Raw genomic sequence first — 24,971 nt, forward strand, 5'->3', positions numbered from 1 at the left:
AATAAACTTCTCAACTTCTACTTGGCTTGTCTAAGCTAATTACTACACAAATTTGGCGACGATCGGGATCTATTCAAGAGAACCACGCATTCTTAAGGATTTACAGAATTTCTCCAAGAATTTTGATGAAGTCAAGAGATTGAGACAGCGTTCGCTTTCACAACTAAATTAATTCAAGGTATCGTTTTGTTTTTTCTCCTTTTGATATGTATATGGAGATTGCACCAGCGGCAGGCTGCGTTATTTGTGTGCTTTGATTGCACCAGCGGGAGTTTTGTCTATTTCCCCTTTGTGACTGTTGGGAGTTTTACTGGTGCGCTGTTCCTGTTTACTTTTGGGGACGTTTTTGTTTGATTTTTGTCATTTTTCCAGCTCTCATCGTGCTCAAAGCGTTCATTGCATCATTTGTCATTTTTAAACTTTCATCGTGCTCAAAGCGTTCATTGCATCATTTGAAAACTCACCGAGGCTTAGGAACGCGCGCTGTTTTCCGTTCTTCTTCAACGCGTTGATTCCAAGTGAAGTGTCTCCACAGCGTCATCACACGCATCACGCGATTGCGTGTGCGTTCCAGTGAAGTGTCCTCACAGCGTCATCACACGCATCACGTTATTGCGTGTGCGTTCCAGCGGCCATTTTGTTGCATGTGGTTTCCATAGCAACAACCACGAACAATTTCAAGCTAAACTAATCGTTTTAACGTGTATTTTTCCTTCGTTTTCTTTGAGGATAACGACGTTTACAACGCTATCTACTTGACAAGTTACATCCTTATTTTTAATTCTTCGTTTTTGTTTTAAAAAAAAAAAGAAAACTTCACAGTGACCACTTGTTTATTCTGCATTTCCTGTTCTTCTACTGAGGCCTACTTCTACCAAGACCACGGTGACTACTTTTATTATTTTGTGAAACCATTTTTCATTGTATACACATATCTCTTTACCTAAAAATGTCAAATAACATTACTTCTCCTTCACATTTTCTTCCTACAGCAAGAGATCATAAAGTAGAATGGGATCTTTGGTATCCTACATTTCTAGCCTATGTAGATGTAATTGAGGAAGATGGGTGTTCGCCTAAAAGAAAGTTAGCTTTGTTAAAGAACTGTTTAGGTGGTGCAGGACTCAAAGAATTAGAAAACTTACCTCCTATTGAAAATGTTGGTGCTGTTGATTTAAATATTTTTGATAGTCGTAAAGCAATTAAGCATTAGATTTGGAAGGAAGATCAATACTGTAATGGAAAGATTTAAATTTTATTCTAAAGCACAAAAAGAGGATGAATCCATAGAAAACTATGTAGCCGCATTGCGCACTTTGGCTGGGTACTGTGCTTTTGAAACCATTAATTTTGAACAGGTTTTAAGGGACCAAATTATGATGCGTACAAAAAGTAAAAAAATTCAAGAACGTCTTTGGATGGGTACTGAATCTACCCTTAGTGCTGTGTTAAATATTGCCAAAGGCATTGAGCAATCCGAATTATTTGTGAATGAAATCAGAAGTCAGGATGCCAAAAGTAAGGTAGTTATTCCTGAAGTGTCATTAGTAAAAAATTTTACTAATTATAAAAAGCCCTCTTTTCCTCCCAGAAAGGATTTTTCTGGAAGAGAAAATAAATTTCCTGTAAAAAAATCCCAGATTATTTGTTATAGATGTGGTGCAAATGACCACGTAGGTAACTACAGAGGTTGTCCTGCTTGGAACAAAATTTGCATAAAGTGTAAAAGATCTGGCCACTTTAGCAAAATGTGTAAATCCTCTCAAAAAGTAAATTTCGTGTCTTACGAAGAATGTGAGGACACAGAACAACCTTCTGAAATCAATACCTTATTGTGTGTTGGTGATTCGGAATGTAAAGGATTTCCCACTGATATTATTGTTATCAATGGTAAGGAAATTCCCATGCTCATTGATTCATGTGCATGGTACACTATAATTGGCAAAAATGTTTTTAACCAGTACTGGAGCTCGACCAAATTATTACCATCAGATGTGAATCCTGGTGGGTATACTGGTAAGAAAATTGATATTGTAGGGTACATGTTGGCTGATATTAAGTTTAAAGACAGGACAACCAAAGGTAAAGTTTATGTTGCTACCAAAGGAGCATCCATATTGTGTTGGCCTCATCAACACGACCTAGGCATTAAACTTGATCCTAATGCTTCTCCCCCTGTATATGTTGTCCCTCCTGAGAATGATTTTATTGTTCAATTGAAGCACAAGTTTTCATCCATTTTTTTTGATAATTTAGGAGTTTTTATAAACTTTAAACACCGTATTATTCTCAAAGAATCGGCCATCCCTGTTCGGCATAAAGTAAGAAATGTCCCCTTGGCTTATCGTGAAAAATTGAAAGGGATTTTGTCTGATTTGGTTGATAAGAAAATCATAGAACCGGTGGAATCCTCCCCATGGGTTTCACCTGTAGTTTTATCCCTTAAGAGCAATGGCGAACTTCGTCTGTGTGTTGACCTTCGAAGTTTAAACAAGGAGATTTGGATAGACAGACATCCTTTGCCTCATATACATGAGCTCATCTCTACCCTGTCAGGTGCATCTGTTTTTTCTACACTAGATTTAACTAGTGCATATCATCAGGTATTGTTGCATGAAGAGTCTAAGTTTCTAACAACCTTCATTACACCAGAAGGTATGTTTCAATATTGCTGAATGCCTTTTGGTTTAGCGGCTTCTGTTTTCCAAAGGCTTATGAAAATTGTTTTAGAGGGTTGTTTAGGTGCCATCGCCTTTCAAGATGATATTCTCATTTATGGTAAAAATTTTGAGGAGCATGACGAAAATCTTGAGAAAGTTTTAAAGTGTGTTCAAGAAAAGGGTTTAACATTAAAATTGTCAAAATGTGAATTCAGACAAAGCAAGGTTGAATATCTTGGTCACGAGATCTCCTCTGAAGGTATCAAACCTAAGTTCAATCACATTCAGAGCATTGCAAAAGCAGCAGCACCGTCGACCAAGGAACAGTTGGTGTCATTTTTAGGGCTAACTGAATTTTATAGTAAGTTTGTTCAGAACTATGCTTCAAAAGTTCATCCTTTGAGATCTCTGTTAAAAAAAGATGTAAAATTTGTTTGGTGCAACGACCAACAATCTGCTTTTGATTCTATGAAGCAAGAAGTGGCGAATGCCCCTTTTCTTAGACCGTTTGAGTTGGGTAATGAATGCATAGTATGTGTGGATGCAAGCAATGTCGGTTTGGGTGCTGTGCTAATCCAGAAAAGTGATGGACATGAACATGTAGTCTCGTATGCTTCCAGGACATTGAGCGGGGCTGAGTATAACTACTCCACCATAGAAAAAGAGCTTTTAGCATGTACTTGGGCATGTGAGCATTTTAGACAGTTTATTTGGGGAACTAGGTTTCGACTAAGGACCGACCACAAGCCCTTGATAAATATGTTGGCAGCTGGTGGTGGCAGAACTTTAACTGCGCGTTTGGCCCGCCTAGTTGCAAAACTGCATGAATTCCAGTGTATTGTGGAGTATATTCCTGGTCGCTTGAATGTACATGCCGATTGCATGTCCAGGTTACCGTTAGTTAATTCCATTTGTCCTGACCAATCTGATTCTGATGTAGTTTTTAACATTGATGATATCAATGAATGCAACTGTGCAGGTCTGTCCGATGGCATATCTGAGATTGCTTGGAGGGAAGCAATGTGTAATGATACTTGCTTATCTGCCGTGGTAGATTATTTGCAGCATGGTTGGCCCCAGGAAAGGTATCTCTCTGGTGATGTCCTTTCTTTCTTTAAGGTTAAGGATGAACTTATGTTTGACCGAGGATTTGTTATTAGAAGTGATAAAATTATTCCTCCCTCTACTTTAAGAGAAAAGATTGTTTCTATGGCACACGAAGGCCATATGGGAATGTCCAGTACCAAGAGACGTATCCGTGAATTCTACTGGTGGCCCGGGATTGATAAAATGGTTGATAAGTGGGTTAGTTCTTGTTCTCCGTGTGCCAAAAGTGACAAGACTGTCAAACCTTTGTCCACGGATATCTCTCCCATTGAGTTTGTCACCTGTCCCTGGAAAAAATTAGGCATTGATATTATTGGACCTCTTTCTTTGTTTCCTAGCAAAGAGGTGTTTGCTTTAGTCTTAATTGACTACTTTTCTAAATGGCCGGAACTCAAGATCGTGGACAAGGTTGATTCTACACAGGTTATTCAGTTCCTAGATGAAGTTTTTTGTAGGGAAGGGATTCCAGCTGATGTTGTGTCTGATAATGGTCCACAGTTTATCAGTAGAGAATTTGTGTCTTTTCTTGAAAGATGTGGCATTGTGCATAAAAGGGTGTCCAATTACAACCCCCAGGCCAATGGTCAAACGGAACGCTTTAACAGGGTCATTAAGGAATCCATCCAATTGGCCATTAAGAGTGATTTGGATTGGAGAAAAGCCTTGCGTGCTACGTTATTGTCTTATCGAACCTCGCCCAACTCAGTCACAGGGCTGCCTCCTTTTGAGATGCTTAGAGGTAGGAAGCCCGGTTCAAAACTTCTTCCTTGGTGGATGAAAATTAAATTCCCGGGTGAAACTTCTTTTGACAGTGATAAAGTTAAAGATAGAGTTTTGAAATACCAAGAAAAAATGAAAAGTAATTTCTTATCTTCAAACAACCGTGGTAGGAAGATCAGAGTTGGTGACTTTGTACGTGTCAAGTTTGGCAGGTCCGTTGGGAATAAATGGAACAAATGGTCTGATCCTTGCAAGGTTATTGAAATTTTTTCTAAAGCAGTTCGTGTTGAGGGGGGTAAAGTATGGAATTTCAGAAGAGTGTCTCTGTGTAAAAATTTGAATCTTGGGAAAAGTCAATGTTCACCATTTTCCTCTGGCACCCATGTTTCCACTTCAGATAACATGCCAAAGAATTCTGTTGTTGAAGACCATGTGCCTTACTCTGCTATGTTAGACACTTTTATGCAGGAGAGTCAAGATTTAAATGTTTCCCCTGTTCATACTTTGCCTCAAGATGTTTTTCCCACATTTTCTAATGAAGGTAATGTTGGTGACCCCATTGCCCAAAAAACTAATTCCTGTTCTCAAAATCCTGTTTCCCGAGACAATGATGTCCCTGACTTAGTTGTGAGGAAGAGTTCTCGTGTCAAGCAGATTCCTGTAAAATTACATGATTATTTGTGTTGAAGTTTTCCTTTTATTTTGTTTACTATTTTCTTTTTCTATTTAATTTCTCTTTTGTTTATTTTAGGGGGGAAGGTGTGCGGTATTCCATGTTGGAATTGTTATTGTACATTCTCACTGTAACATTCTCTGTGTGCTCATCTGAACAGTCTCTACTGGTATCTTGCTGAAGGTGGTTGTTCAAGCTGTCTCTCTCAATAAACTTCTCAACTTCTACTTGGCTTGTCTAAGCTAATTACTACAGTCTGCTCACCAGAAGGTGGCACATTGCAGCTCTGCACTGATGCCGTTACACTCCAGAAATGATGTGTGTGACCCATGTAGGTGCCACTCCCGCAAGCTGACATCAGAGTCCTACAAAAGAACATTGATAGACTGTGTGCAGATTTCTAGATTTGAGATCCTATTACTGGATAGAGTCCAATCACAGACCGGGGAGCATGAGAGGTTTGGTCAAAAATCTGCAGCTACAGTCTCTGCCACAAAGAGCATTACCAAAGGTAAGTAGCTCACTCTTCTTATTGAGACTTCTAGCAGCAGATTTCTCAACTTATGAATAGATACCAAAGCAATACCTATTTGGAGGTGGGTCTGTCAATGGATTCAAAAAACAAAGTCCTGCAGGACCGGGCAGGCAAATTGCCCCTCTCTGTGAACAGGGATGTCCAGGCAATAATGCTTAGGGAATATATGGAGGGATGCCCTTGTAGCCGCCTAGCAAAAGTCTAGGACAGCGACTCCACATGAAAAAACAGTGGTAGCAGCTTTGGCCCTAATATAATGAGCATGCAGTCCTTCCAGAGGCTGTTTTTTGGCCAATGCATAGCAGATCTTAATGCAGAGCACAATCCCGCTGGAGATGGTTCTTTTCTGCACTGCTCTGCCTTTTGTCACACAAGAAAACCCCACAAAGAGCAGAGTGTCCATTCAGTGCTCTTTGGTATGATTTCTGTAGAAGCTCAGCTTTCTTTTGGGATCCAAGCAATGAAGTCTCTCCTCAAAGAGGTAAGGCGCAGTATAGAACAGCAGGGTGATGGTTTGAAAGATGCAGAAAGGTATTACAACTTTTGACAGAAAAGATGTCAGAGTCCACAGAAACAGTAAGGAGCCATAAAGGACCGCTCTGAAATGGCTCGAACGGAGCACACACAGATTTGTCAGGCCAGATTAAGGGCCCTTTGGGGCATGACATAGGGGAAAAAAGACACGTGTCGCAGCCCTTTAAAAAGAATCACGTGACAACCAGTGACTTGAACAATGAGGGCTGATCTCAAAATGGTAAGAACAATCCCTTGCCAGGCTACAGACCGAACAAACAGAAAAACGTCTGGAAACTTGGCCTGGAGAGGGTCAATCTGGGATGTGCGCACCAAACCACAAATATGTCCCAACAACAGGCGCATTCAGCTTTTATCGAGGTATGCCTGGCTGTCAAGATGACATCAACCACCTCCGGAGGAAGGTCTAAGGTGTTCAGCTGTAACAGCTCAATCTCCAAGCATGAAAGTGGAGTGTGACGGCCCGGGTGCAGACCCTGCCCTGTTGCGGTGACAAGTCCTCCCAAAGTGGCAGCCTGATCGGAGGACATGTGCTGGAGCACAGGAGTTCTGGATACAGTATTCTCTGTGCCCAATCTGGAGCAATTAGGATAACTTGGGCCTAGTCAGTCCTGATCTTCTTGAGAACTCATGACAGAAGTGGTATCGGCACAAAGTCATACAGGACCCGTCCTAGTTATTTGTATGCAATAGGTTCTATCGGGCTTGAAACCTGTTTTATTGAGTTACATCTCTTGCACATCAGAGAAAATTTGAAAAAATATGGAGCTAACGGTCTGAGAGACGAGAGGGAGCTCTGGATCGGAGTCTAGTGGCACAGATAGAAATGAACTGGAGTCAACTTGTGGAGGTGACGCCTACAATAGGCCCCGCACGTCATTTCCTGAGCAGAAAAGCATCAGTGTGGAGCCGCATGGCGCCACTTCCAGTGTGAAGAGGCACTGAAAAAAAGTTTCTGGATGCTTTCGGACACCTGGGAAATATTCAAAAGGTGAGGAATTTATGGCTAGAAGTATCGATCAGAGTTCACCCTGTATGGGGTCCAGACCTGCAAAGATGGATACTGGTGACCAGAAAGCAAGTCAGCACTATTTCCATTCTCATGACATTACAACTAGAGGGTTACAGAGCGCAGAGTTGATAGTCATAATCTGTGACAATGACAAAGGGAGTCATTTGTGGTTACTGAATAGTCAAATAATACAACCATTCCTTTGAAGGACGGCTAAATAGAATTGTTATAGTAGTCAAAAGTATAAGGGATTCTTAAGCACCAAGGCTAATGTACCTATTAGATTTGTGTCCACAGCTCGATCATAGTAATAGGAAAATGCATAGAATGAGCGGCCCTGGATCTCTTCTGGCTGGTGGAGCTTTCCTTGGACGATCTTCAAAACCTCAGCATAACAAGCCTTGAATCCGGTCTCTCCTACCAGACAAAGAAAGCACAACAGGTTATAAAGGAAGAAGAACCATGCTGCCACACATTCTGGCGACCATAAGGGACATTTCAGGGGCAATGCCAGCAGACTCTTAGTAATAGCGCCAAGAAGTGTGCACAGCCTCATCTCCTCAAAGTCATGACCCCTGTGCTTGACCTGCCAGCAGACAAACACATGCCTGTTCATACCCCCTGTACGTAAAGGATGTAATTGTAGTGATATAATGTTGATGAAGCAGAGAAAGCAATGAGGATGTTACTTTCAAACTGGTTGCTCAGATTTTCTGTGGATTTCTTAATTTATGGCAGATTTTGGAAATGTTAAATGTTCCCCCAGGATTAGGACATTTTTAGAAATGTTCATGTACATTTGAAGCCCCCCAATGAAGAAAGAATACATCAGGGCCAAAGAGGTAGACCATAGCAGCAAATGTCAATACAGTCTAGCATCTAATGAGATATTTATGTATTGCACAGGCACTTTAGGTGAGCTTCGGCCTGGGCGGAGTAGTGGGAGCCTACATAGTAGGTCTGTCAGAGAATATGTAGAGCTTGTGTCTCCCAGTATCTCGTAGGAAGCGGTCTGTAGCTCACTAGATTAAATGTGTCAAGCTCCTGAGGGCAAAAACACAAAAGGGATGTGAGGTGTGATGTGGGGGCGCATAGAGATCATGACTCTGAAAACACAAGATGAGTGATAAGAGATATGCCTGGGTGTGATGGGGCCAGGGGTCTTGATACAAAAAGGTGCACAAATGGGGTTAAGGAGAAAAGTGCAAGAGTGTGGCACAGTCCCTACTACACATTTCAATCAACTTGACGTCTTACCACTCAGGAAAGATTTTTTTTTTTAAACGGACTGGTGTTGATTGTTCAGTAATCTCTGGGTGTAAATTGAGACTGCTGTTGCTTCACAGAAATCAGTGAAAATCCAGATAGTCACATATTTTTCTATGAAGTACTTTCTGCTAGAGGATTAAAATGAAGAATGTAATAGACATTTATGTTCACCTTGTCTATTCTCTTAATTTAATTTTTGTGTTTGCCTAAGTTTACTTTCAATCTGGTGCCATTGAGCCAGACCCACACTCATTCTTCAATGGCTTACTTTAGATACTGACAACTGCCTGGCATGACATTTTCCTATTCAGTGGCTCAAAGTCACTGTACACGTATCTTAGCCCTTCACTTTCTTAACATTCAGCCTCTACTACAAAAGGAGCAGAGTTGTTTGGTAACTTGGATAATTTTTCCTCGAATTGAGCGTAATCCATCTATTTTTAGTCTACGGACCATGCAATAGATAGTCCTATTTCTATATTTTTAGTATCAGAGAGAACTCTACAGAAGAACATTAATTCTTCACAGTATATTACACATCACAGATATCAAGCACACAGTGTAGACTGATATTGTGGTTAACCTGATGGAGGAACCATACACTTTCTGTATCTTGTTTTAATATGTTTACTGCTTGCCAAAGACCAAATATTAGAGAGGTGCAACACCGAGCTAAAACCATGAAGCTCAACAAAAAAAGAAGATTCGCAGAAAAGCAAGCTGCTCAGTCTTTTTTGAAAAAAGAGACATTGAGATTGTTACCTTTGGATATGTAAGGGGAAGCACATGACTTTAATACACTGGTGAGAACACCTCAGTACAAAAGAAAACAGTTTTAATGCCTTGTTCGGTCCACTTACAGAAAGGCAGGCTATCTTCTCTATTTCAGAACTTTAAAAGGCTGTTGACAGCTTCTCTTGCCAATGCATAAACAATTAAGTCAATCCCCTGTGGTTAGGAAATTAATGGGTAAAGTCCTTTTCACACAGCCCAGTTAGATGAGACATGGCTAGACAGTCCATTTTTGGACATCATAAAATCATTTTCATATGAATTTTTCAATTTTATGTACTGAGGTCTACAACCTATGCCTTTGGTTAAACCAAAGCAATTCAGCAGCAACTGGGCATCACCAGATGTGACATGATTCTGCCTCATTGCATCTGGGGCAGCTGGCCGCAGTAAAGGACAAGTTATTTATCTTCAGTAATGCCTTATCTGGTAGCGACTCCATCGAGCAGCAGTTTCCTTACCTTAGAATCATCCCCAGGCGTCATACTGGATCCATAAACGTTTTCGCCAGCAGTAAGCCTGCATTCCCGTAGGTGGCATCGATGGCCTCTGTATGGCAGCAGAGTAGTTCGCATTGGATGGGACGTGCACAGTGCCTATATAGACACCACCTCAGCGTGCTGACATCAGTTTCTTTTTGCAGCATTTCTACCAGGAGCGCAGAGCCACAAAGAACATGAATCACTGGTGTGGAAATATAGGGCCCTGAAAGGGGAAAGCCCGGTCCCTAGAAATCCATTCGCAGAGCGGGAAGGACTGGACAGTCGGTAAGGAACCTGCGGCTAGATAGAGTCTCTACCAGATAAGCGCTACAGAAGGTAAGTAACTTGTCCATCTGATAGAGACTTCTAGCCGCAGATTCTTTACTTTAGAATAGAATAAATACCCAAGCGATATCTCCCTGGAGGTGGTTCTGTGAAACAATTTCATACCAAAAACTCCTGCAACACCGAACAGGCAATGTGCCCATCCCGATGCACCGGACTGTCCAGGAAGTATTGTTTTGTGTACATTTACTGTCTGGCAGATGTCCAGGACCGGCACTCCGCATGCTAACGCAGTGGTCTCAGCCTTGGCTCTGGTGGAATGAGCACGCAAACCCGCAGGGAGTTCCTACTTGGCCAATGCGTAGCAGATTTTAATGCAGAGCACGATACATCGGAAGATGGTCTGTTTCTGCACAGCATTTCCCTTCTTTGCTCTGACATGCCCTACAAAGAGTTAGTTGCCCACCCACAACTCTTTTGCGTGGTCAATGTAGAATGTCAATGCTCTTTTTGGGTACAGTTGAAGTCGCTCCTCTTCCTTAGAGGGATATGGCGGACCTTAAAAAGTAGGCAGAGTGATGAACTGGCCTACATGAAAGGGAGTGACGACTTTCAGTAGAAAGGAAGCTTTAGTTTGTAGAACCAGCTTATCTGGACAAATGTTCAGGTAAGGAGGCTTGGATGATAAAGCCTGAAGCTCACTGACCCGCTGGGCAGATGTTATGATGGTAAGGAGCCTGAGAGGACAGTTGTGCAAGGCCACAAAGGGAGCACACATCAGGAAGGTCAGGACAAGAAGAAGGTCCCAATGAGGCATGATAAAGGGAGAAGGAAACAATATATGTTGCAAACCTTTCTAGAACCTATATATAGCAGGGGATTTAAGGAGAGATGGCTGGTCATGCAGAAAGGCTGAGATAGCAGAAAGATAACCTTTTAAGGTGCCCAGAGCAGAGCTCTGCTGGGCAATGGAAAGAATGAAGAGAAGAACCTGAGAAGGGAGCAGAAAGAGGAGGGGGGGCAGGGGGGAGGAGGGGGTGGGGGAGGAGAGACGGAGGGGGTGGGGGAGGAGAGAAAGAGGGGGGGGGGGGGGGAGTGTCAACCTGCTTTTCTGCACACAATGCCACAAACTCCCTCCTATGGCAGGAGCATACCGATTTGGTGGAGAGACTCCGGATGGGCAGAATGACATCGCAGACTTCAGGCGGAAAGTTGAAAGCGGTCAACTGTCGCAGTTGAATCTCCATGCAAGAAGAGTGTTGACAGGTTCAGGTGGAGAACCCTACTGTGCTGCTGCAGCAGAAGATCCTCCCAAAGGGACAGCCTGATCAGAGGACCGATGGCTATGCTCAACAGTTTGGAATACCAAAATCACTGAGCTCACTCCGGAGCAAAGAGTATGACTTGGGCCCAGTAATTCCTGATTTTCTTGAGGACTCCAGGCAGGAGTGGCATGAGTGGGAAGCTGTATAGGAGGCCTGAGTGCCACTCAAGACGAAAAGTGTCTCCGAGTGTGAGCCACTTTGAAAACTCCAGTGCGCAACACTGCTTACATTGCGTGGTCTCAGCAGTGGTGAACAGATCTAATCAAGGCTCCTCCACTGCTGAAAGAGACTTTACACCTCCAGATGGAGGTGCCATTCGTAATCCGCATGGCAGTTGCAGCTCAGTATGTCCACCCTGGTGTTCCGAGACCCCTGCCAGGTGTTGAACCACAAGGGAAATACCCTGACATTCCAGCCATGCCTAGAGATGCAGGGCCTCTTGACAAAGGGTCCACAACCCCACCCCATCCTGGTTGTTGCAGTACCACATGGCGGTGGTGTTGTTCGAGAACATCTGCATTAGCTTTCCCTTGATGAAAGGTAGCAAAGGTTTTAATGTCAGCAGGATGGCACGGAGCTCCGGAAGGTTGACGCGGAGTCCGAATTCTGCCGTAGAACAGAGGCCTATCACAGATGGCCGCCACATCCCAGGAGTGATGCATTGGTCACCACTGTGAGATCTGGTTGAGGAAGAGAGAGGGATCTACCACTGACCCAACTGGGGTTTGTTAACCACCACTGCAGACATTTTGCAGTTCCCTCAGAGATCTGGACCATGTTGGAGAGATTTCCCGGATGGTGCACCCACTGGAACTTCAGGTCTCACTGCAGAGCCATAATAGGCCAGCGGGCAGGTCTCACAAGCAGGATGCAGGAGGCCATGAGGCCCTCAGCCTCAAAGTCAGTCTCACGGAAATCCAGGATAGAGACTAAAACATTGGAATCATAACATGAATATCCTGGACTCGCCGTTCTGGAGGATGAGCCCAAAACTGCACTGTGTCCAGAACAGCTCCGACGAAGGGGAGCATTTGAGAGGGAGTCAGGTGTGACTTTGGCATGTTCATAGTGAACCACTGGCATGAAGCCAGAAAGGCCCCCTCCCGGACACGTGGGACCCAAAGTTGCGACAGCGGGAGCAGGCCGCTCAAATATGTGGTGCATGGGCTTATAAGAGTGGGAGTATTTCCCGGAAACTCTGGGGAGTGCGGAGCTGACAAAGTTCTGGCTCAACCACTGAGCCAGGCCTCGAATGTGAACGCTCCATTGTCTTCTGACGCAAAGTTGAAGCCTTCCTTGACTTCTTGCTTTTTTGATCTGTGGTATTAACCAGAGTGGCCTGACAACTTGGAATACGACGAGGATTGTGGACTACACGAGCGATCCGGGGACAATACTCTTGAGCAAGATTGAGAGAGTCGCATCGTCGCTTGTGGGTCGTCAAGGAGCTTGAGAGATCGGTGCCTCAAGGTCTTAGGGTGCATGACATGGCAATCGGCACAAGTCTTCACGTCATGGTTACGTTCCAAGCACCAGAGACATACAAGGTGCAGGTCCGTCACCGACATCTAAGACAGGCACCACAGGGCTTGAAGTCTGTCTTCCAAGTGGATATTCCTGCCCTACCAGGAGAAGAACTCTAAAAAAAAGCCTTGACAAAACATCGAAAAAGTACAGTCAAAAAGTGACTAAGGGGTAACTCTCTCTGGATCTGTGCTGACTGGCATGGAAAGAAAAGAACATTAGCACGCTGGGATGGTGCCTATATAGGCCCTGCACTTGTCACAACTAGCACGGATGCTGGCGATGCTGGCAAGCAGAACCAGGAAATGCCACCTACTGCGCGTAGGTGCACTGCTCAAGAAAACGAATTCCAGATCCAGTCTGATGCCGAGGGATAATTCTAGGGTAAGGAATCTGCGGCTTGCAGTCTCTATCAGATAGGGTATATTTTAGATAGTCATTTGGGGTGAAATGCATTCTATTCAGGAAATAATTTGAATACATTTTAAATATCACATTCCTAGAAACCATAGGGGTTTGTAATAAGATTCTTGCCAAATTACGTTCATTCGGAGACAGATTCTTGGCACCAGTTAATTTTGGTATTATTTCTCACATTTCAATACATCATTTTGCCACAGTCAACAAATTATTTTACGTTTAGCAAAGTGCTCTTTTTTCACCCCTTGGAGAGCTTCCTGTACTCGCCATAAAAGAAAAAAGTTGATAGTGCACTGCTGAAAAACCACCACCGATCACTAAATGCCTTAAGAATTAAGATGGGTGATCCATTTATGTTGCTTGCTGTTTCTTTTTGATTTAAGCACAAAGGTTATGTTTTATCTCATAATATGCACATCTCAATAGCCTGTTGCCTCACAGTTTCCAAAATACTCACTCTTGGTCCTCAGTGAACCATTTGTTTGGGCAAAGTGTTGCCAGTCCTACGGCTGGTGCGCTGTATTCATCGGGGAGCCTATGGACATCTCAGCATTGAAAAGAACTCCCAGTTGTGTTGATTTTTGTCTCCGATCAATTCCCAGGGCAATATGAATGATAGTGTGGTGATTATGGCTGTGCCCCCCATTTGTAGTACCTCTGTACCTGGCTACTACGTAAGAGTACTCAGAACAGGGAAGTGGTTTTTTTTGTTAAATCCACACCAACGCTCCCAGTTCTTTAACAGAGGAGGGAATGCTCTCTGGAGTGCTCTTTTACAGATAAATGGCAACATGTTGAGCTATTCTACCACATAAGGTACATGTCTTTTATCCTGGATGAGACCAATTCCTAGCTTGTTTGTAGACACAGGATACAAATATTCCACACTAGACATATTCCACACTAGACAGCTACTTTTCTGAAACACACAAGCTCTGCCTGCAACCTCCCATCGGTCACCCCATGTCTATAAATCTCCAGTCGTCTGTCTAAGATTGTTATCACTCTGTACCTAGGTGAGTTTCGCTTTGTCTAAGAGTCTAAATAATCAGCACACAAGCGCATAACCTACACATGTTAAAGAAAAGGTTATCGACTGGCAGAAGAGAGAGTGGGAAGTCATTGTAAAAAAAAGAGTGGTGGGAAGAAAATGGAACGCAGGCTGTTGGACAATGCCCAGAGCAGCCACCTAAGAAACCTAGAGTCAAGCCTAAAAGAGTGGAAGCCTTTGCCAGGCTTTACATCAGTCAAGCGTAAGGCATACCTTATGTTTGAACAAGAAGTAAAGCAAATTAAGTAAAGCTTTCTGCATAAAAATGTCTGTAGTTGGTCTTTTGGAGAAATCAACAACAAGAACCTAGGCAAAGTAAAAAGGGGAAAAGGATTGGCATATGAAACCGTTCATACAACTCTTTCTTCAGCTCTGCGCTATACAGGCATATTGATCAATTAGGGAGGGAGATGGATTGGATGCAGGAATAGTAAGTATACAGACTGATGTAAAAGCCCCCTCTACTACTTCCATCGGACCTGTAAGTCAAATATGGTACTGTTCACTGTCTTCCCCAATTTCTAAATCATGCCAACCCCACATTATTTTTCACTCCCCAGAAAACTCTTCAAACATTATCTTTTACCTTCATTTTCTACTTTCACCTCTCCAAATCTCCACCTCAGGATCTTGTCTAGTCATTTTGAAGTCTGCACACGTCAAACACCATCAAAAAAAGAGATCATGCCTTTCACTGCACACCATACTGTCCCATCTTTAATCCCAACTCCTTCCCTTTTACTTTCTCCCAATCTGTGCTTTGAAACACTGGTGTATCTGTTCTTATCACTCTTTCTACCTTTCTTTTTCGGCACTCCTGCATTGTCTTCTCCTGCTCTGTCTAATTGTTCTGAAATGACTGGACATGACAGTGCTCTTAAAAAACACAAAATAATAAAATAGTCCAACTTGTTAACGAAACCTTTAATACCAGGTCCGAAGAGAAGAAACTTGTTGAGGACTACAAACAATAGCTAATCTATATGAGAGAAATGAATAATCCACAAGGTGTGGGTTTCTGCAACCACAAAATTGATAGCCCATAGTGATGTAAAAGGGGGCCTAAGTAAAGTCTGGGGGTTAAATAACAGGACAGCCTCAATGGTCCTTGGCTTTTTCCTTACATCACATTCCTTCATGCAAGGATGCTTTCTCAGGTTTAACACACTGCATCAGCATAGATCCTAACCTTACAGCAATCCTTCAAAATTCTGCCTCTTTGCTTACCATCGGGCTTTCCTCCATAATGGTAATTCACACCGGCAAAGACCCATTCTGCTTCCAAGCCCTGTGGCAAACAAGAGCTGTGCAGCCTCTGCTCAATGACTCCTGCAAAGGAATAAGAAGAGCAGTGTCAAAACCTGAGGGAGGGAGATAAATAAAGGAAAATGGGAGCCAAGAAGAGAAATTACAACGTAATAAAGCTACTGGTTAGGAAAGGGAAGGAGCCAAAAGTGGATACGCAAAAGGAGACAGACATAATAGTCTGTAAAAGAAGAGGAGGCATCCAAGAGCGCGCATAAAAGTGAAATGAATAACTCAAAGGAGAAAAAGCAACACAGTCAGAAAGGGCAGGACAGAGAATGAAGGGGAGCAATGAGAAGGGAACATTATTGAGAGAGAGACACACACAAGAGGACAGGAAAGAGAATGTTAGAAAGCCATGAGAATGCAGGGGTGAAAAGAAGGAAGCCATAAGAGGACATGTGCAGGGAAAGGGAGTGAGAGAGAACTAGAGAAAAGAAAGGAAGGCCGCCGCAAAAGGACATGGTAGGGAAGGACAAGGATGGAAAAAGGCAATTGTGAGAGTAAATTGAGGCAACATCAAGAGGGCAGGGGAAACAAAAGGCCAGTAGCCATTAAATGGTGCAAGCCTTATGAGGACTGGGAAGAGAAAGAAACAGCCACAAATGGGCAGTGGAAGGAAAACGTGGAATCCTGACAGTATCCAGGGAAAGAAAGAGAAAAGCCACAAGATGGCTAGGGTTTAGAAGGAGAGGCAAACTGAAGAGAAAAAAGGAGGGAAGAAGATTGAGGAAACCTTAAGAGGAGGCAAGAAGATGTAGTATGAGACAAAGCTGCTCATCTTAGAACCTGCAGACCGACCTCTAATGTTATCACAAATATCTCCTTCTACCTAGAACTATGTGAAAGAAGTACTGAGAAACCTTATGGACAATACAATGACCCAGTACCAATGAAGAGTTTATTGTGCACTATGCCCATCTCAAAGGCTCAGAGAAATCGGACCATATGCCCCAATTCTGTAGAAAGTCGGCTTACGCTTATACATACAGAAGAGAGTGATGACAGGCACTCCACACTAATTTGGAGAAATGTATCACCTCTTGACCAAAGTAACACACAAAACCATGATTACTGCCAAAGTGGAAATCAGGACTGCAGAAAAACACCAGGAAACAAGCCTCCTGAACCATGTTCATACATCAACTCACTCTTCGTTTGGAAGCAGATGATACAAAGTCGTCATTAATGATGAGGAACACTAGGTCTTCCTCGACCCAGAGTATAATCTGGGGTAAACGTTTTCTTCCCCAGTTTTTTCTTGAACATCACTCTAATCTTACACAGAACGCCGTTCCTTGGAAACCAGGTTTGTGGTATCCAAATCCCAACAGAACAAGTACTACATAAATAGAGTAATCTTCGTAATGTTGAGTACTACTGTTCCTTATCACCGTCCTTACCTAAGGGGGTGATTCATGCCTTGAGACAGGCACGTTGTTTCTTTAAAATATACATTAACAATCATGGAAAAGAATATAAGGGCCACCCTTACTATAGGAAATCCCGAAGAGATTAACAAGGGGTTTTAGATACAATTAAGGCATCTCATAAGGCGGAAGGAGGGTGTTAGGGAAGGAAGTCTGTGATCAGAACAAACATGACTCATTGCAATGAAATGTACTGGTAAGGGCATTACCCCCTTTTCACTCTTTCTTATCAACATGGTGATTAAGGGCCAACAGTCAAAGAAAAAACATCAGAAGAGCAAAAAGGGATATATTAGCTATACGCACCTTCTTTGCACTCCTCATACCCAGAAAAAGAAAGAAGACTAGACTCTTCTTTAGAAGAGGGTTTGGACATTGGTGTGGAAGATGGATGTCCCGATTAAGTTAGATATCTGACGGGACGTTCACTATAGACCTGGGGGGTCTATAGTGGGCTAGCCCTTCAAGAAGGAAACAATAGAAAGGATCCGTACAAAGACTGGTGCCTTGCTCCCAAGACGGTGCCAGCAATCACTGTAACCAGAAGGTTTATTTGCAGAGAGTAACAGGAGAAGAATATTCTCCAAAATGGGAACGGACAAGAGGGCAACCAGAAAAGGCCCCTCTTGGAAATTGGGGATTTAACCGCTGGTGAGAAATGAATTTCAGGAAAGCCTAACATTTAGTCTAAAGCCTACTGTGAGATCGGCAGGCAAGATGTCATATGGCTGAAATGGAGAACCTCAGAAGGACTCCTTTCCTAAGGAAAACAAAACATTCTACGTTACGTTACGTTAAAACTATTTGTACTGCGCACGTTCACCAACGGTTTCATGGCGCTCTTGACATAACGGCAACTAGGGTGGAGGAGTTACTCGGGTATTGACTGAAACAAGAAGGTCTTCAGGAGTTTACGGAAGTGATCGTAGGTGGGGCAGAGGCGGAGTGCAGTGGGAAGGGAATTCCAGGTGGCGGGTGCCATGGCAGAGAAGCTGAGGCCCCCGTGCTTTTTCCGCCTGGTTTTAGGGATAACCAGGAGGTTATGAGTAGCAGAGCGGAGGTCTCTATGAGGGACGTACCGTGTCAGGCAGGAAGAAATGAATGCAGGGGCTGAATCAGATAGGGCTTTGAAAATGACACAGCCAAGTTTAAAGATGCAGCGTTTGGAAATGGGGAGCCAATGGAGGCTACGCAGAAGAGGAGTGACATGCTGGTATTTTGGCTGGCGAAAGATCAGGCGGGCTGCCTGGTTCTGGACAAGTTGCAGCCGGGGGAGGTGGATTGATGGAATTCCGGCATACAACGTGTTAGCATAGTCGAGTCTGGAAGTGATCAATGCTAGGACGACTAAAATCAGAGCATCTCTAGTGAGGAACCTACTGATCTTACTGATCCGCCTAAGGTGGAAAAACCAGGATGAGGTAACTGCGTTGATTTGAGGCCTCATGGAGAGGTCCTCAGAGATGATCACCCCCAGACTCTTCACCGTGCTAACTGGGCTAGGTGGAGTCCCCAGAGAGGAGGGCCAAAAGGTGGAGTTCCACGGGTTAGTGGAGCCCCCAACTAGTACCAGCTCAGTTTTTGTAGGGTTCAATTTTAGCTGACTATGGAGCATCCACTCAGCAATGTTGAGCATGGTGGATTGAAAGTTGGAACGAGAGGAAGGAAGGGGATCAATGGGAAAAATTAACTGAAGATCATCTGCGTAGTTGAAAATGGTAACCGGGGTATTGCGGAGGGAAACAAGAAGGGGCTGAAGGTACAAATTAAACAATCAGGGTGAGAGCGCGGAGCCCTGAGGGACCCCGCAAGTAAGGAGTGAATAGGGCGCAGAAAAGGTAGATAGATGGACTGCTTGAGTACGATGGCTCAGAAAGGATCTGAGCCATTCGAGGGCCACCCCCTGGATGCCGGCATTGTTGACACGGTCGATCAGGATAGTATGATCGACTGTGTCGAATGCAGCCGACAGGTCCAAGAGGACAAGGGCCTGGGAGATGTTGTTGTCGGAACCTTTCCTCAAGGCATCCATGACGGCTACTATGACCGCCTCGGTGGAGTGGAGGGGTCTAAAGCCAGCTTGTTGGTTATCCAGGAAGGAGGAATTCTCTATAAAGGTACTCAGGCAGCGAGTGACATAGGTCTCAAGGATTTTGCCCAAATAGGGAAGGAGGGAAATAGGGCAGTAATTACTTAGAATGGTGGGGTCAGCATTGTTTTTTTTTAGAATGGGAATAACAGCTGCCTGTTTAAAGGAACGGGGGACCTTCCCAGTAGCAAGAGAGTTGTTGAGCAAAGCTAATGGGGGGCCCGGGCATGCAAGAAAGGCTTCTCTAAGGATCTGAGGGGGGCAACAGTCATTGGGTGAGCCTGAGCTGACTTTGCGAAGAAGAGCGGAGAATTAATCTTGAGAGATTGGTGCGAGCGGAGTCAGGCGGCTAGAACTTAAAAGGGGGGGGGGGTAAAGGAAGAGGTGATGAGGGAGGGGGGATGTTATCTTTGATGCTGGAAATTTTATCTATAAAATAGGAATTCAGAGAATCGCATAAAGTTTGGGTAGGTTGAGGTTGGGGGGTAATCCTATCAGGCAAGGAAAGCTCATTAACAATAGAAAAGATGTCTTTGGCTTTGGTGTTAGAATCCAGGATTTTTTGAGAGAAGTAGGCTGTTTTAGCAGATAGTATAGCTTTTTTGTAAGTGTTTAAAGCATCTACGTAGACCAGTTTTAGTTGAGGATCATAATTGCGTCTCCAGCGGCGCTCTGCCTGCCGCAGCGCAAGTTTATCAGTCTTAAGCTGATCAGAAAACCAGCGTTGAGCGTCATGGGGGCGCTTAGCTTTGATGGTTTTGTAGGGAGCAACTTTATCACAGGCAGTTAGCAGCCATTCTTCTAGGTGGGCGGCTTGATGGTTGACCGAGATCGCAGGGGCTGGAACAGAAGAAGCCAGTAAAGCATGAAAGTCAGTTATGTTGGCTTTCTTCCAGTTGCGCGCAGATAGGTTTTTGGTAAGGGGAGGTGGGCGGGGAATGTGAAGATGGAGAGAGAAGGAAATTGAAAAATGATCAGACCAGGGACAGGGAAGTACAGAAGGAGGGGAGATATCAAGATTAGATGTCCACACTTGGTCCAGGACGTGACCTTTGCAGTGAGTAGGGGTATGAATATGTTGGTGGAAGTTCATGCCTACTAGCAGGTCCGTAAATTCCACGGAAAGGTGGCTTTCGTGGGTATCAGATGGCCAATAATTAAAATCTCCTATAATCATGATGTTGGCATGATTGATGGAAAGCTGGGAGATGGATTCACCGAAGAGCTGGGAGAAAAAAGGCATATGATCCGGGGGCCTGTAGACCAGAACACAGACAAATGAAGATTTGGGTGAGGAGAATTTTATAGTAAGGCAATCCGTTTTGGGGATGGGGGTCATCGTCAGCTCCGAGAATTTTAGTTCAGAGCGGATAATGGCCGCCACCCCTCCACCCGTCTTGGCAACAGGTCGGTTGGCTTGCATAATGTAGTAGCCTGCTGGAATAGCGGCTAGAATGTCAGGGCCTGAGTCCTCGGTTAACCACGTTTCGGTTAAAAGGAGGATGTCGATGGAGCCATCATGCAAGAGTTGGAAAACTTCGAGCTGATGGCGAACTAAGGAGCGGGTGTTTAAATACAGCACCTCCAGAGGGACCGGTGAAGGGGACGTGGAGGAAGAGGGGAAGGAAGGGTGTTCAAGGGAAGAGGTAGTATTAAGGGCAGGGATGTCCGGGGGGACAAAAATGCCGCATTGTTGGGCGGCCCTGGTGGCACGATCAGAGGTGGGATTGGGAGGTTCAGATTAAGGAGCTCGGAAGAGGAATATGTTAAAAAATGGGCATTACGACGGGGCCCTGGGCCTGGTCGGCCGCGGACGGGCGCAGACGGGCTTGACTTGTGCGCGACTTTGGCGCGAAGTCGGCGCTCCCGCTGCGCTCGTCCGCTGCGCTTCCTCCATACTGCCATTTTATACCTATGAGAGGGAACACTAGACCGCTAACCTGCGATGCCTGGAAGCAGGGCGGAAGTGGTGTTGCAGGCAGGCAGGAAGTGTCGCTCCTCTGACTGACCCTCCGCGCAAACGGCACAGAGCCGGGGCGGAACGGGGTCACGAGCGTGGCAAAGTAAAGTAAAGGTAAGATTGCGCGCTTACACAGGACAAAGTAATTTACTAATGTGCTATTAAAATCAGCATTTAAATCGGCATTTAAAAAGTATTGCAGCAGCCACAGCGAGTGTGCATCCAATTCTAAGGATTCATAGTTCATTGAAAGAAAGAATGAGCATGTAAAGAGGATGATCATTATCAATTGCAAAGATGAGAATAAGACCTCAACATTGCTGGACAACAGCGTTATTTGACATGGATTGCTACTTATTAGAAAAACTCCTCCTTTGCAGGCCAAGCTGTACAACCTCCAAACAAGCAGTCTTGGCAAATGATGATTACGGGGTTAGGACATCAAAGAGGAGATGGAGTGAGGGAGAAGACCTGTATCTGAGATAAGAAGGGACCTCGCTTTTGGTGGTCAAATCACTAGGGTCACTTGTCTCCTGACATCTCCCAGATAACAGACTATCAGAATCAACAGAAAAGAAAGAGGACAGAGCTAAAGGCCCAGGAGTTGCCAATGCATGCACCCACATATTGGTGGGTCCAGCATCCTGCATAAGTAGGACTGTAGCAAAATCTCATTTTCTGCATGGTCACACTCGGTTGTTCGCCTTTTTCCGGACCATATTTTTTGCTGGCTTTAGGACTCTGTGAGCTTTATCACTGCTAAACAGTAGAAAAGTGCCTGTGCTTTCCCTCTAAAACATGTGATGTACTCCCAATTTGGCCTATTTAACTTCCCTGTGAGTCCACTGTAAATGGTTCCCAAAGTACACATATTGGTAATATGTGGTGGTCTGTATATATTTATACCACCCACATATGGGACAAAACCTATTTCTGCCAGAAGCATCACTATGCCCTGACCAGGATCCATTTTAAATGCTTTGCAGTGACACATGGCAGGGAAAACTGCATTTGAGATGAAGAGAACCCTCTGATTTTTATAGATTAATAAGGTACCCCTTAAAGTGTGCCTTATAAGCCCAAGGTGGGGTGGTGATATACAATAACTGGGCACACTACTTATTGGGGTTTGTGTGCCCTCAGTGAAATAAAAGTCAAAGGCTCTTTCACTATGTTGGCATGGCCCGACTTTCTCTAATGTGCCATGATGGGATTAACATCCTTATTTCTCACCTCACTTTAGGAAAGGCCCTGAAAAATGCTTCAACGTTATTTCCTGGCAAGGTCTTAAAACTTGACTTAATAGTGAAATCGGATTTTTGTTAGCTGAAGCCGAGCAGTTACTTTGTAAAATTGCGCTTTAGGCAGCCTGAGCCATAACTGGCCTAAAACCAGTTCAGCTGCCTATCACAACTCTCAAGAATTGGAATACACATGCTTGGCTGGCTGAGTAACAGCTACGACTCAGTGGACAAGGACTTGTCACTGGGACCAGGAAAGGCCAATAGGTGTTACCTGCAGACCCCTTAGAAAGGATGAGTTGTCTGGGAGTTGGTAGGAACAGTTGATAGAACAAAGGGCTGCTTTACTACCTTTATTGGCTTGGTGATGGGAGAGAGGCATTTTTCTAGTTATGCCCAGGCCCCCCATTAGATAGTAAGGATACAGACACAACAGGAAGGAAACAAGTCTTGACCCAGACCCAGGCCCCCATTAGATAGTCAGGATACAGACACAACAGGAAGGAAACAAGTCTTGACCCAGGCCCAGGCCCCCATTAGATAGTCAGGATACAGACACAACAGGAAGGAAACAAGTCTTGACCCAGGCCCAGGCCCCCATTAGATAGTCAGGATACAGACACAACAGGAAGGAAACAAGTCTTGACCCTATCAGGTAGGGGATTTTCGGGAGGCGTTTTTACTATTCTAACTCCAGTTCTGGAATATTATGGGGAAAATTATAAATCCCCCAAGTAGAAAGGGCCGAAAAGCAGTAATTTTTTAATTGGAGAAAGTGCTGCCCGAGAGCGCAGCTAAGGAGAAAAACTAGAAACTCCGAAGACAGACCTGCCTGGTGGCAGTCGGGTCCTTCCATCTCCAAAAAGGGGCTCCAGGGAAATTTGACAGTAAGCAAAGAAGAAATGCTGCAAAATTAGGTGGCGGAACTTCAAGGAATTTTTTTATGACTAGGTGGTATAATTTCTCTAATCACTGGCTAATGCACAGGATAAATCTGTCAACTAACCCACCACCTCCTCGGAACACTTTTGGGCCTGGGAAGATTCCATTGGAAGAATGCTGCCCTGCAGGAAGAACAATCATGACTTCTGTTGGAATAAAAGGGTTTAATAATAATATACAATTTTGAGTTGGCTAATATCCATAGTGTGAGTGGAGTTATGAGGTAGGATGGTGCCAATAATTCTGGCTAACCATAGCATTAGCCCATACAGGGTGTGATTGTCTTAGGGAAATTTGCCTTGTATTAATTTTTTAGGGCAACATGATATATGTTGCCATCTGATTACCGTGCCAGTCATTTGAGGTAGCCGATATCCAGTTGTATATGTTTGGAAATATTTCAAAGTGTACCGTGATTATGTTATCTTTCACAAAATATTTGGATGAAGTACTAATTTGCATGAAAATTTAATTTAAAAATGAAATCACCTCTAGGTATCAGCAATTATGAATAATCAAGGTGCAAATATTGTAACAATTGTACAAAATATACCTATGAATGTTTTTAATAATCATGAAAAACGTATTTATTCTGTTACTGTTCAAACTATGCTGAGATGCGCGAAGATGGCCGCCACATCTGTTATAGCAAATGAAGTGAACACAATGAAATGTATTTAGTTGGTTTGGATTTCCTTTCACTATCTCAATGAATTTTATATGATCGGTGTACTGACATTGACAAAGGGCAAGTTCCGAAACGATTCTGTTTTGCTAGTGGCAATAAAGTGGATGTCTAACGCCCCCCCCCCTTCCCCCCCCCCCCCGAGTGCCTGTTGTCTGTTCTTGAACAGGAGTTGCTGAGATAGATGATATATATATATATATATATCAGGTTAAAATCCAAAACAGCTTCCCAGGCATAAATGGAGAACGGGCACTTCGATGAGCTGAAGTTGCAGGTACTTATTTATTAAATTTTTCCAAGTGAATTGCAAGTGCAGTGAGAAAAGACGCATATATATTTTGCACAGAGGTTCGCACCCCCACCTTGTATAGTGTTGTCCTTAATCATGTAATTGCAGATGTTGCAGTGATGTTATCAATGGTGTCATTGAACATGTCATGAGTGTTTTAATATGGGAGGTAAATAGCTGGGCATGGCAAGGGAGTGACTTTTAGTTATTTTAGGGCAGGAGTTCGATTTACTGAGATAACTATATCTGGTAAATGTCAGTGGTTTTGTTGATTTAAAACAGTATGTTTTAACTGACATTTTCACCTATCTAGAACGTTTCTCTAACCTTTGTTTTTCCAGTGAATTTAAAGGTTTTATTTAAATATAAGGTAAGGAAAAGTTATTAATCTGTAATCCTAGTGTTCTTCCAATAGAATCCTCATCAAATTCTTAAGCATTGAATAGTCCCGCCCATGTGTGGGGACTTTTAAACTTATACATATATGCATATCTAACTTTGTACACAAGCATATTACATAAATGTTTTCAGTCTAAAGAAAAGGCAAAAAAATGGCCAGATTTCATTTTATTTAATTTTTTTAAAAAGAAGACCATTATGTGAAAATTAGTCACTGAAATAAGATTGCTCATAGACAA

General features: G+C 43.6%; 1 protein-coding gene across 4 annotated transcripts in view; it reads right to left on the bottom strand.

Annotated features, from left to right (window-relative positions):
* ENTPD5 (ectonucleoside triphosphate diphosphohydrolase 5 (inactive)) overlaps nucleotides 1-24,971 on the bottom strand; it is a 408,239-nt gene that overhangs the window by 71,390 nt on the left and 311,878 nt on the right. For all 4 annotated transcript variants that reach the window (XM_086937471.1, XM_086937473.1, XM_086937472.1 and 1 more), the window contains 2 exons: nucleotides 15,617-15,718; nucleotides 7,518-7,658 (listed from right to left, as the gene is read on the bottom strand). In XM_086937471.1, coding sequence (XP_086793597.1) covers nucleotides 7,518-7,658; nucleotides 15,617-15,718 — 243 coding nt within the window. The remainder of the gene's footprint in view (nucleotides 1-7,517; nucleotides 7,659-15,616; nucleotides 15,719-24,971) is intronic.

The sequence above is a fragment of the Lissotriton vulgaris genome, chromosome 9, assembly GCF_964263255.1.
Source record: "Lissotriton vulgaris chromosome 9, aLisVul1.2, whole genome shotgun sequence".
NCBI lineage: Eukaryota > Metazoa > Chordata > Amphibia > Caudata > Salamandridae > Lissotriton > Lissotriton vulgaris.